Source organism: Phlebotomus papatasi, chromosome 2 (assembly GCF_024763615.1).
Source record: "Phlebotomus papatasi isolate M1 chromosome 2, Ppap_2.1, whole genome shotgun sequence".
Lineage (NCBI taxonomy): Eukaryota > Metazoa > Arthropoda > Insecta > Diptera > Psychodidae > Phlebotomus > Phlebotomus papatasi.
Window position 1 is genome coordinate 32,431,237 of NC_077223.1, and position 14,186 is coordinate 32,445,422.

The window sequence follows — 14,186 nt, forward strand, 5'->3', positions numbered from 1 at the left end:
TCAAAGACTCTTGAAGACTTGTACACAAAAACAATAATTTTTTATAAAAAAAATGTATTATTTACTTCATTTTTAATTTTTATAATATTCATCGAAACAATTGCGAGTACTGGTAACACAGAGATAAATGTCGCATGCCTCACAAATACAATTGGTCTTATGCCAAACGCACAATAACTTTTGTTTGTAAACATGTTTACAAAACAAAAGTTATTGTGCGTTAGGCATTATAATGCTCAGCGCACAATAAGTTTTGTTTATCAACTTGTTTTCAAAATTTCAGATGAGAATGAGCGAGATGACTAGATCTAGATCTCACTCTCTCTCATTGAAATGTCAAAAACATGTTTACTAAACAAGTCATTGTGCGTTGGGCATAATGCCCAACGCACAATCACTTTTGTTTTGTAAACATGTTTTTGACATTTCAGTGAGAGTGAATGAAATCTAGATCTAGTCATCTCGCTCTCTCTGATAGAAAATTTTGAAAACATGCTTACAAACAAAAGTTATTGTGCGTTGGGCAAAATCCTCTTTTCTGATAGCACCATGTGCACCTTAGTTTTTTTCAAAACATGTTTGATGGTAATGGGTAGGTGCAATGTTGTTTGTCTCTGGGAATTTAAGACGTACAGTTGCATATTGCTGTGGATCCGGGAGTTCTTCCAGAGTTGATACGTTTTCGATGAAGACTTCAAAGTCCACTTCATCCACGTCTTGTTCCAAATATATTATGTCACTTTCGTTCAGGACAAGATTGTCGGCATTATCGCTATCTTCCGGGCATAATATGTGGATGATTTCAGGTTCAGTGATCATGAATTTTTTTTTCCATTTTTGAAGTCATGTACAAGAGTAAAAAGTTATGAATTTACAACATATACGCAGAAGTATCTTATAAATCGACGGTTCCATTCCATACTATGCTATCTCAGAATGACAACTTTTCAGGAGAGCCATTTGAAGTTGGTTATTTCCTATGCTGCCCGTGAATTTTTTTTTTCGAAAGTCTCAAATATCTCGTTATCCGATCATCGGATGACCACCAAATTTTCACCAGTTGAAGATCTCGGTCTCAAGAACAACATATCTCTCGGAGTAATATAAAGCTAAGTCGACTTAGCATAATGTGGAATGGAGCCGTCGAAATTATCAAAATATTACCTTCTTCAGTCAGTATTGCACTGGGAAATCTCAGCTAATTGTTATATCACTCAATATTACACGAATAATTAACTATTTTGCGCACACATAAACAAAAACATGAAACAGTCTAACCTTAAATCTTCGAAAATCCACTAGAGACAAATTCGGTGTTTTTTACCTTTATGGACGATTGGGTCATATATGACCCATGAAAATTATGAAGCCTTCTTGAAAATACCAATAAACTATAATTTTTACTTTGTTGAGAAATATTATGTAAAGTTATTATAGTTTCTAGTCCCAAGAAGTTTTTGCTTAAAAAAAATTAGAAATATTAAAAATATTAAAATTCAAGCACCAACGTGAAAATTCGTTATTTTTGAGCTCATTTTTTATATAGCAAATAGTTGGAGATTTGCAAAAAATATCCTACATCTTTCTACTTCGTGATTATGTACAAACATTAGAAAGAAATAACTTCAGGTAGTCAGGAAAAATTATTTTCTCTATGGGTCACGGGTGACCCAATCGTCCTTAAAGGGTTAAACGATTATAAGAAGTCGCAAAATTTATTGTTTTGTGACCAATATTACTGGTCAGGGGAGTTGGAGGGGGCCAAATTTTTCTTGCTTGGAAGATCTGAGTCCCAGATATTACTAAACACTGAAATTTAAACGTTATCGATTATATAGGGGTCAAATTATCGAGAAAACTAGTTGCACAAAGTTGTACTGCGTTTTTCCTATTTTTAGATTAACATGTCACTACAAGAAGAGGGAACAACCTATGAAATCGCCGATTTAGCTATTTTATCCTCAATAGTGAAGGAATGCAACAAGATACACGAAATAAATTAGAAACGTTTTGAAATGTGTGTTCCAGACAACACTTTTCTGCAGATTTGGAAAAATGAATATATAGCACAGATAATGATGGAATTTTTACCAACCTTTGGTAACCAGTATATAAAAGGGAATACCCATGATCACTTTGCGTATGTTAGAGCTACCTTGCAGAATTTTTGGAGAGCTTAACTAACTTAACGTAACTTAGCCACCCATATATTCGTGATAAGTTTGAGCCTGATCGGACGATATGAAATTTTGGTAGGATTATAGTCGGTGCGATTGTTAAGAATTTCACCTAAAATGTTTTTGAATTGGGATAGTTCATGGAAATTTCAAGAGAAAATCAGAGGATATGTTCCTCCAGAGCTGTTTGAATTCCACTAGAAACATCTTCAGAAAAAGACATCTCCCTCGCATTTTTTCTAACCTGCTGACCATTTCTCAAGAAGAAACTTAAGGTCCACCACGTTAAGTTTCTGAGATATCTTAAGATAAAGATTTTCAAGCAATTTGTAGAAATATTTGATGAAACTTGTTTTATCTCAACGGTACAACATAGGTAGTTGTCAAAAGATGATTTGTAGAGGAGGATTCCACGAATACTTACCTGGAACAGCCTGTCCTACTTTCCTTAAAATTATCAACATTTTATAAATTATTTTATTGAAACTTATTTAAGCGGTAGGTAATTGTAACATTTTTTTGTAATTTTCATATTTTAAATCCTTGGGTAAAATAACTTTGGACTTTTTTACAAATTCGGAAAGTTGACAACAGATCACATTGCCAACAGTATAATCGGAGAAGTTCTGGTTTTTATGTTGTTTATCTCCAAATCCAGCTTTATCACAAATATCCTTACACATAGGCTCAAATTTGTCGCTATGGGGATTGTTGGATCCAACGAAAACTATTGAAGAATTGGTTTTTGGGTAGAAAACAGCTTTCCAGAAGATATTTGGAACAGGAATCACATTATCGTCGCTCAAGTAGATGTCCTGGGTGGCTTTTTTGTTGGACAATCTGAGAATGCCCAAAATTCCTGTGACAACAGACAAATTGTCTTGTAGTGCTTTAGCCAGATTCCTCACATGTCTCTCCACTCTGAGCCAATTCCCTTGGTTGATTGATTGAAATTGTGGAGCTGTATTGATGTACAATTCTGTGGCATGTTGTTCAGTACCGAAAACAAAATCCACCTCAGGACTGAGGTGACCACGTGCCAAGTAGTGCAGAGGTTTTCGAAAGAATTTCTGCGATTGACCGAAAATTCTCTTAAACCGTGAAATGTGGGTTATGTAGAGTTGATTGATTTTCACGCGTCCATAAATGCCTTTCGTTGACCGAAAATTTCCTCGTTCTTGCTTTACATGATCTGAAATTTAATTTTAAAGAAAATTGTGATCTTCCATAGTATATCGGTTATACTGGAAAATATTAAAAATTAATGAATCACTGAAATTTGTTTTCTCAAATAATTCACAATATATGTAAAAAATCAATAAAAATATAGACTGTGTGTAATATCGGACACAGATTTTTGCCTCTTGCAACTCTCCAATGACATTTTTTGCAGTATTTCTTTTGTAGAGGCGACGCTTTTTTTCTTTATTTAGAATTGTACAACCTTTGGAAAATATAGGAAAACTAAAAAAAAAACATGAAATTTGGGAAACAAAAGAAGTGTTCGATAGTGCCAGATGTCCGACATTAGGCACAGTTTCCCTATTGTGCCCGGCTGTAGTGGCAATATTCCATTGAAAAAGTTAAAAAAAAAAGAGAAGGCGAATAATTAAATTCCCTCTTAATATTGTTTGAGGGGAAGGCTTTCGGGTTCCGCACACACTCTTGCTTCAAACACTTCATATTTTTCCCATGTTCTTTTAATGAATCTGATCTATTTGTGGCCATATATTTTAAGAGCTTAAGTCACACATTTCCTGAAAAAAAACCTTAGATTGATTAAAGGAAAAATATGAAGTATTTGAAGCCAGAATAGTTTGAAGACTGAAAGACTTTCCCTAAGTAAATTGGGTAGACGTCCATATGTAATAAAATGTGTACGGATACTTTTTTTATGAAACATTTTTAAAAGAACAGCCCTATGTTTTGGACTTTCTCTTTGGCTTCGCAAGGAGTTTATTGGCGCCAAGTTTCAGGTCGAACGCATAGCAATAAACTTCAAATCCCTCACTAGAGGGTCAGGGTCAGACCGTCCATAAATGTACTGCTATGATCATCAAGTAATACTCTGCTGCAGATAATAGTGCTAAAACGGCTGTCATTATGTTAACAACTTAATATATGTCCCAGGGGTCCCAGGTATTTTTTTTTGATAAAAGATCATAATGTCGCTTGAATCAGGAACTGTCGTAACTTTCTCGCTACCTGAATCAACAGCTTCTAAAGTGCGCATTTTTTCCTATCTTTAAATGGAATTGAACCTTACCGTGATATTGTTTGGCTTTCCAAACCCACCGTGAAGGTAAATTACGTAAATTACATTTTGATAAGCCTTAATTTCATTTAAAAATAGTAGAAAAGTCCATTTTCAAAGGTCCCAATTCAAAGACGCCCCACTTCCCCCTATTTACTGATTAATGTGCCGAGTAAGTTACCATAATTGTTGATTGATGGTCTGATTTCTAGGCACAGTAAATGTGAAGTTCTATTCGAATTATTTAAAATAGGGAAGACACAAATAAATTTAATGTTTTCTTTCTAGCTTTAGTAATTTTAAGGTTTACTACAGTAGACTCTCTCAAATTCAGGCATATGGGACCGAAATGTCAGCCGAATTAGACAGAAATTCGGGCGACAAACTTTTTGAAATGCAACGATTTTTTATTCATGTGCATACAGATATTGAGTTTACACACTCATATATATCGTAAATTGCATGAAAATCCCTCAATAATGCAAAATCACATCAAAACTAAGACAAAACATGCCAAATTTTAGCATATTTGATTCATTTGATAATCATAATCAAACTTGAAAAATGACAACAAACTTTTTTCAAATGTAACCGCTGCCAGAATTAAAAAGTACAGTAGAGTCTCGCTATAGGCCATCGCTCTATAGTCCACAATTTATCGACCGTTGATTTCAAAACATTGATTTTAAGTTAGGTTATGTTTTTTAGTATGCGACATGCATAATTATTTTAATATTTTTGGCAAACTTTATTGAGTAGTTGTGATAATTGTGATCCACAATGAAGAGAGCGAGGACAAGTACCACAATCGCAAAGAAAGTGGAAGCCGTCGAGCAATTTCAATACTAAAAATCGTTGATAATTTTAAAAAATTACATGGACTAGTGCGACCCAAGTGTCAAATTTGAAACCAAATATGGACTATAGCGAGACTCTACTGTAGCCCGATCTTAAAAGAGCCGAATTACCGAGAGTCTACTGTACTTGCTTAAAGCCTTTATATGATTTTGACATTTTATTAGAGAATACGAATTGGATTTTAACAAAACTTTAATTTAAGATTTAACTGTGCTATCACTAGGATTTTCACAATTTAATTTTGAATTCAATTGAGCATTAAGATATCTAGATTTTACTTGAAAATTCTCACGGCCAGGACACATTTTGCAAGAAATTTGCTCAATTTTATTGGATGATTGCATAAGTTCGTAGGACTGCTTTAGATAAATTTCAACTGATATTTTCTTTTAGAAATATAATTTGTATAATCAAGGATATAGTCTCCTTTAATCTTAACACCTGTCCTCAAAAGATATATAACCTTATCAATCCCATTTTTTAAGAAAGAACCTGTTTTTTTCTTGAAAGTTCGCAAGGTCGTTTTAGACAGCTTCCAAGGAGTCCATATTTTTGGGCATCAAACTATTCTGTAGAGATTGAAACATATGATAATCTGAAGGGTCAATATCTGAAAAATATTCTTGGTTCCGGATAATTTCCTATTGTAATTCCTGTAATTCTGACAGCGTCTGGTATTCCATGCATGATTTATTGTTGTCATTTTGGACAATTATGCCCTTTCTTTTGGCCGATATCGGAAATTTCTATTAAATAGACGCATTGAATCTAACTGTGTTATCACACTTGCACATTAAAATTTTAATATGATTCACATTAATTGTCGCTGGTGAGAGTCCAAATGTGTAACGTGTGTGTTTGAATCATTTTATATTCAAAATTTGATCTATTTGTTGATAAAGAGGTAGACTTGGTCCGCAAAATTTGATATAACTTGATTTATAGCATTAATGCGAAAAATTAATGCGATTTTCTCTTTAATTTTTTTAATGTGCAAAATATTTTTGCTTTAGGTAAATTTAAACTTATTTTTGCAGGCCAAGTCCACTTCTTTATCAATAAATAGAAAAACCCCAAATATTAAGTGACTCAAAGACACAAATAACATATTTGGACGCTCACAAGCGACAATTAATGTGAATCACATTAAAATTTTAATGTGCAAGTGTGATAACGCCGTAAGGAAATAGTTACGGTGCTTATGTTTCATGTTTATTTCATTGCGTTGGAGTACAGTTCTGTCTCTTTATATGCACACTCTCTATATGCACAGCTTTTATGTCGGTTGCATTCAAAATCAATTTGTTTACATTTTGACACAGTAATAAAGAAAATTATTTTCTTGGTAACTAATTTTTCTCGTTTTTAATTATCTTAATTTTATTTTTTCTGTCTCATATTATAGTTAAAATAACACGGGGAATTCTAGAACAATAAAAAAATAATAATGTTTTAAAAGAAAGAAAAAAACCGTTGGGAATTTCAAAAAAAGTTGTGCATATTCAGAGAGAGAACTGTCAAAAAAAGTACCCAAACTGTGCATATAGCGAGACAGCACTGTAGCTCAAAGTGAAATTTCCCTGAAATCCTATCAAATTTACAGCAACTCTTTCAACACTTACAAATCTGCTTTTACAAAGCTTAGCTGTTTTTTCGTGGACCTTTTCCACTGTTGTATGTTGTTGTATTAGATCCATTTCTCATCACTTATCACCAATCGATCCAGAAAAGTTTCTTCATCCCAATATATCAGGAGAGAAATAGCTACATTCCCTACAATCATACGGTTCCCCTTAGTCCTTTCAGTCAAAAATTGTGACACTAATTTATTGTTATTTTAAAAACGTATCAAAGCTTTTCTAAATAGCGAAATACGATCCGATTATTATTGTCCAACATCTTCACAATCTGTTCAATTGTTATCCTCAAATTTTCATCCGCTAGGATACTCACCATATTGCCATTAATGCTAGAGGCCGTTTAAAATGGAGTTGATGTTTCAAAGGATAAATCCTAATTTCAGAATTTTCGAAGACACATTTTAATCGTTCTAAAAGAAAGAACTTGATGTAAATAAACGCCCAAAATGCTTTTCCGTGGAAATTTATCACTTAAACCTTTCCAAAATTTACCTAACATTAAATGTTGCAAATGAAACTTTTTGTTCCACATTTTGGAAATGTTCTCCAAAGGACATATCGACTTATTTGAAGGATACTTGGCATTAGAGGGATATAAGACACTATGGACACTATAATCTTTCCAGTATAAGCAAAAAAGTAAACATGAATTGTGGAGGTAAGCTACGGCATACCCTTTAACGACCTGCGTGAAAAAATCCCACGAGCTTATGCAATCATGCAATAAATAGTACCGCGAGATATTTAATTGTGAATGACTCCGGAAAATGTGTGTCTTATAGGTCTATAATAGTATGTCTTATAAGTCACATATCTGTTATGCAGAAGGATCCCTAAAGCCAGAAGATAGATTTGTAGGGAAAGGTCTCATGAAGTGACTCTCATACAGTCCTATTGATGAAGATTTGTATGAAGTCCACCAAATTGGATATTTCTAGGCACAACAATTTACTTCGAATAGCTTTGGAGGAACTTAATGCATTACTCTCGATACTCAAGCCTCACTTAATACAAGTTTATCATTAAAGCACTGTATTTATATCATTTTTTGCCCCCAAAAAATATTAGAGTGAAATAATTTATTAAGAACAATTTGGTTCAAAAGATTACTTGTTCAACTGCAATATAATTGAAAAGAATGAGCAATTTTAGCATTATAATTTCGAATTCACATTGATTTGAGCAAGCACATTTATGCTATTTTAACATATTTAAACGTGTTTTAGTGGACCAAGTATTAGTTTATATCTATAAATAAGTGAACAAACAATAAATTTAATTGATTATGAATGCAAAATAAAAAATAACGCATAGGAACTAATTCATTTGAAAATTAATTTGAATTTATAAATTGAAAATATCCTAGTCTGATAGCACCGTAAAGCTTGAAGATTATTTCTGAATTTCAGGGAACTCTTCAAAATTTTAATCAAAATAAGATATGACATCATTTTTAATCTTGATTTCAATTTTATAAAATGGTTTTGACTGTTGTTTTAAAGTCAAAAACCAGTGTATTTCTCTCATAAGATCTATATTGACTGAACTTTATTTAAAATTTAGCAAAGTAGATTTCAAAACAATTTATATTCTTTCCGAGTGGGGCTCACAAATTATTTACATTTTCTACAAGAGAGTCACACAGAGCTGTTAAAGCTGAAAAGATCTTATTAGTTTCATGATATTTTCCATGAGATTTAATTGATTGTGAAGCGTAATTTATTGCGTTTTTCTTACATCCAACAGCTTTTCCATTTATGACATGGTAAGAGTAGATTGGTGACAATTTTTCTTTGTCAAAGCACGTTCGGTAGATAATGTGGAAATCTTTTGAGGGAAGTGGAAATCCAACATTGTACCATTTTCCATCTTTTCCACATTCCTCCTCTGTCTGCACTATTTCACTTTTAGCACTCTCACTGCAGAAGTAGTTTTCGAAGGGAAGAATACGAGGAGAACTGCAGGTGATTTTATTAGATTCCTTTGTATTTGGACAGTACAATGTGAGAGTGTCACCAATATTAAAATTAATTGATGACGCATCGGGTGTAATAGCACTGAATGATCCATTCTTAAATTGTGTTAGATAAATTGGTTCACCGGTTTTGGGTACACTGTTTGGGAAATTGATTGAACATGATTTTGGGGCACTTTGAGCACCTTTTGAAATCACAATTACCACTAAAAGTGAAATTGAAGTATGAAGTATTAGGTTGTTACTCATTGTACGTAGAATTGACTGAATGATTGAGTTTTCCAACAAGCAGAACTCTTTATATAATGCTGCAGTGTGTGCTTTAGAGATTTTTCAGTAATTATATTCTCACCTGTTGCAATATTTGCATTTAATTGTGTTGATTGCGACATTAATTTGCTTCTGGAAGGATGCTTCTCTTGCAAAAGTATTCAAATTTAGTGAAAAAATGGAGGAAAAAGATCCTCCCCGGCGGGGAATCGAACCCCGGTCTCCCGCGTGACAGGCGGGGATACTGACCACTATACTACCGAGGACTTGTGATCTCTGTGATCAGAATTTGAGCTCGCCGACTCAGCATCTATATTCTCTACCGCTATGTCTATTAATACAAGTAATGTTGTGTATAGGAGATCGCTGGTAAATATTATAGAACACAGTCATAATATCTGTTTATTAGAATTAAAAAAATGCCTAAAAAGAGATGTATAATTTAGACCAAAGATCGTATACTATTTTTGAAGTTGGATAATCTACGTCTATTAGTTAAGGTTTTCCTTAAATGCGAGTTCTAATTTTATGGGCACTCCGAGAAGCAAACAACCTTCCTTTTCAATATATAGGCCACCAAGATAGATTTTTAATATAGATAAGGAGGGTACATAATATCGATTGTAAAAAATGTACCTTTCTGTAAACATGCGCCACAATCTTTCTCTCAACAAAGAACCATGAAGATGTGAACTGTCTCAGGACTTTAGTCTGTTTTCATGATTTGTAATTAATTCAAATTAATTCAGTAATTTAATAATTAAAATTATTAAATTTAAAAGTAACATTATATATAATTATGAGTAAGCGGAGTAAATGATCTTCGTCATTATCTTGAAACTCATAAAATGATCTCATTTGAAACATACAAATTTTCCCTCTTTTCGTTTGTTTACACAAGTATTCTAAAGAAGCGCTGGAGAGCTACAAAATGTGTATTTCCACTCATTCCCAGAGCCCAAATTTTAAAAAAGTAGTCAAGTCAAATCATGTCCAAGATCAACACGAAATTATGATTTTTGGTACACTAGTAATTTCACTTTTGTCCTTGAAAATTCATTAGAATTGAGAATAAATTAGAAGAAGTTGACACTTTTATCGCCCTCCGCGCTTAAGATCATAGAATGAGTTAAAAGGGAGAAAATTCAGCGAACTCATAAATGTACCGTTAAGAGATGATGATCTCATTATTTTTACTATTAGATCACAGAGATCTTAAATAAGCAATTTTTTTGGACAGAATACAGTGGACATCGAAAGAAGCAACAAGTCTTCTTTATTTTGCAAATTCTGATTTCCCCGCTCGGAAATCATAATTAAGTGATCGCAAAATCTCTACTTATTTCAAATATTCAAGTTAATTTGATTATTATCAAGGCCACCACATCGCTAAAGTCCATCGAATTTCGCAACATGATTTCATTATTTCCTTTTTTCAGCCAGTGGAGAGTTGCATTAAATTTCATGAAATCTAAATTCACATCTCTATCTTTCTCCAAATATTGCATATACAGTGCAGGACAAAATTGTACCAATAGTTAAGTCAAGTCATATCATGTTCAATCATGTTTGTATGATCACCACTGAATTCTTATTTTTTGTACTCCCTAATAATTCCATTTTGTATTTAAAATCTTGAAGACTCATTAGAGTTGAGAATAAATTAAAAGAAGTTGACACTTTTATTGCCTTCTGCACTTGGACAAGTTAAAAGGGAGAAATTCAGAGAACCCATTAATGAATCACAAGGAAATGGTGATCTCATTATTTTTACTATTGAATCACAAAGATCTTGAGCAGTGGCTCAAAAGTTATATAAGATGTAAAAACACAATTTTGGATAGAATAAAGTGGACATCGAGAGAAGCAAGAAGTCTTCTTTATTTTCAACATTATGATTTCCCCGCTCGGAAATCATAATTCAATGTTTCATAATTTCTATAAAGCACTTAATATCTCGAAATCTAATTTACATTTTTGACTCTAACTTTTTTTCTTAGAGAGCTCTATTATAAAGCTACAAATTGTATCTTATTAGGATTTTTTAGAAGAAGGACTAATATTTTTGTAGAGCCTTTTAAAAAAATGATGCATTGGTACAATTTTGTCAATATTAGGTGAGATTTTTAACAATCTCACCTACTATAATCCTAACAAAATCTCATGTCCTCCGATCGACCCCAAACTTTGCCAAAATGTGTTTCGCCACTTCCTGATCACGAATATATATGTGGCTAAGTTACGTTCCCGGCCGGCCGGCCGCTCTTTGGAGCTTAATAGCTCCTAAACTAAAAGAGATATCGACTTGCGGTTTTCGGCAAAGGTTATATAGGGTGGAATCACCAGTTCTCGCCAGTGCCCCACTTCTCGCCACTTACATTGAAATCTCTATTTTTCGCAATTTATGAAATAAATGAGTCGCAATTTTTTTGTATTGTTTCTGCTTCTACGCATAGAATCGAAAAATAATAATTATTCGTTTTGGATTCACGATTTTGATCACTTTTTAGAGCAATATTTTAAGCAAGTGCATCGAATCCAACATCTCTTACCAAATGTACTAAGTGTCGTCAAATTTTCATCAGGCCAAAAATACCTATTTGGGTAAATAATTTGTCTATTGAATATTTAATTGCACTTGTGGAATACATAAAATTTGTATTTAGTCAAGTAATATTTCATTTTATATTATTTTTGTATAAAAATGAGGCATGGCGAGAAGTGGTAATATTCTGGAATTGATTTTACCACCTGTCGCCATATCTTTTCAATAGGCGACGCTAACTTCACTTCGTACATTCTCAGTTGTCAAATCTGCATTGTTTACTTTCTGCAAAAGCCCCATAATTTGATTTCTCAAATAAAAGTGAAGAAAAATTATTTAAAGAGAGTAATAATAAAGTGATCACAAGGAAAGAAAAATGGTGAATGCATTCTTTTCATAGCATTGCCTAAAATAACCGAGTGTGGTTCTTTTCAAGTGGGTGGCGAGAAGTGGTTACAAATTTTACAAAACTGGCGAAAAGTGATAAAAAGTGGCGACGAAATGGTTATTTTTGCATTATTAATAAAAATCAGTTTTTTAAGTAGTCCAGCGTTATGTTCTAGGATTATTGTTTTCACGTATCTAGAGCCAATACATCTAAGTAACTTTGTGTCAAATTTGACTTATCTTGTAACAAGGATTCAAAAGTTATGATTAAATGAATTTAATTTTTTCCTAAACATGGCGATAGCCGGTTATTCCACCCTATCGGGTGAAAATTGCAACTTGATGAATTGACCCCCCACCCCTCCTTCCGCCATTTTGAATACCCCCCTTTTTTGTTTTCTCAATAGCTCAGCCCCTATGGCATCGATCGAGCTAAAATTTTAGTATGTTATAGCTGGGCCTTAGGGCTTTCCATCAATACCAAACTTAAGGTCCCCCGACCCCCCTGACCCGAGCAATAAGGGTCCAAAAACAATTCTTAAAATGGCCACAACTTCGATTCTAATTATCAGATTTTAAAAAGTGAGGGCGTTTTGGAAAGCTCTCGTGAAATGCCATTTCCCCTTATTAAAAAGAAGATTTTTCAATTTTCTAAGTTAAATAACTCAAAAATTCCTTTGTGCATCGAGCTGAAATTTTAGTATGTTGTAGCTGCTGATTATACCTATCAAACAAAAAATACTTAAGTCGATCCATAACCCCTGACCCGAGCTATAAGGGGTCAAAGTTCGAAAATTGACCGGCCTCTATCTCCGGTTCTAATTTACATTTTGAGCTAAATTTTGGGTTTTTGGTTTCGTCTCGATGAGCACTTTCAGATGGAAGTTCAAAAAATCACCACAGATAGCGCTGATATAGCGTCAAAATTCAAACTAATTTTTCTCAAATACGGCATTGTGCAAATTAATCAAATTTTAGAGTGTTGTAGACTAGACTATGAGGTTTCCAAAAAGTGGCGTGGGTTCACTGTGGTTTCAATAGAACCGGATATATGAGGGGTCAAAGTTCACGAAATTCAAAAAATCATATCTCCGATTCTATTTGACCGATTTTGATGATTGAGGGCTCAAATGAAAGATTTCATAAAATGTTACAACTTTCTAGAACATTTGAACTTCGTTGAACCAACACCAGGGGCGCCACAGTCGAAAAACCAAATTCAAATTCACATAACCTCAATTATCTCGACATGTGCTTAACCGAACTTGGTGATTACTTCGTCATAATTGTAGAGGACATTTATGTCTATATTTCGTCCATACATCATTTTTCGATCAGATAATGAGATCTGTCCGATTTTGTCGTTTAAGTGTGAAAAAATTGATTTTTCCAATAATAACGCTTTGAAATCACTCAGATGCCAATTTGACTGCTTCTACTCGACCAAGACACTTAAAATAGGGTTTTAAATGGAAAGTCTCTCAAAATACAACAATTCTTTGATATAGTTGAAGTTCATCAAATAAACACTTGGGGCGCTCTGGGCGAAAAAACGAGTTCACAAACAAACAACCACGCTTATCTTGGCTTCTGAGTAATCGATGAGATCAAGTTCTATAGTAAAATTATAGAGAACATTCTGGTCTACATTTCACCCATATATCACTTTTGTGCCAGTTCATCCAAATCCTTGATATTTTGGTTTAAATACAAAATTTGTATAATTTCACGAATTTGCTTCAAGATAACTGAATGGTGTCCCCCAATTTTTGCTCTTAATCGAATTTGCATGCATTCCGAGTTAGCTCATATTAAGAATCTCACCTACAATAAGCAGATCTAGGCTCATCACTAGCTTTTACCATGTTTAATCATATTTTGGTGGGCCAAGTATTGGTTTATATCAATAAATGGGCGAAAACCTATCAATTCAAATGATTTTTAATGGAAAATAACGTATAGAAACAATTTATCTGAAAATTAAATTCAATTTACAATTTGAAAAAATCCTAGTGTGATACCACGGTATGCAAGAATATTATTATTATTATTAAAAGATGTTAAAAATATTTTTTTTTAA

General features: G+C 33.2%; 1 protein-coding gene and 1 non-coding gene across 2 annotated transcripts; both read right to left on the reverse strand.

Annotated features, from left to right (window-relative positions):
• Window positions 1–2,640: 2,640 nt before the first annotated feature.
• On the reverse strand, window positions 2,641–9,191 carry LOC129803523 (uncharacterized). Its single transcript, XM_055850147.1, has 2 exons — window positions 8,667–9,191; window positions 2,641–3,369 (listed from the first exon to the last, which is right to left on the reverse strand). Exons 1-2 carry the CDS (start codon window positions 9,151–9,153, stop codon window positions 2,669–2,671), a joined length of 1,188 nt encoding a protein of 395 aa, XP_055706122.1. The 5' UTR covers window positions 9,154–9,191; the 3' UTR covers window positions 2,641–2,668.
• Window positions 9,192–9,368: 177 nt separating this feature from the next.
• Window positions 9,369–9,440, reverse strand: Trnad-guc (transfer RNA aspartic acid (anticodon GUC)). Its single transcript has one exon. It is a non-coding gene; the product is annotated as a tRNA-Asp (tRNA).
• Window positions 9,441–14,186: the final 4,746 nt, after the last annotated feature.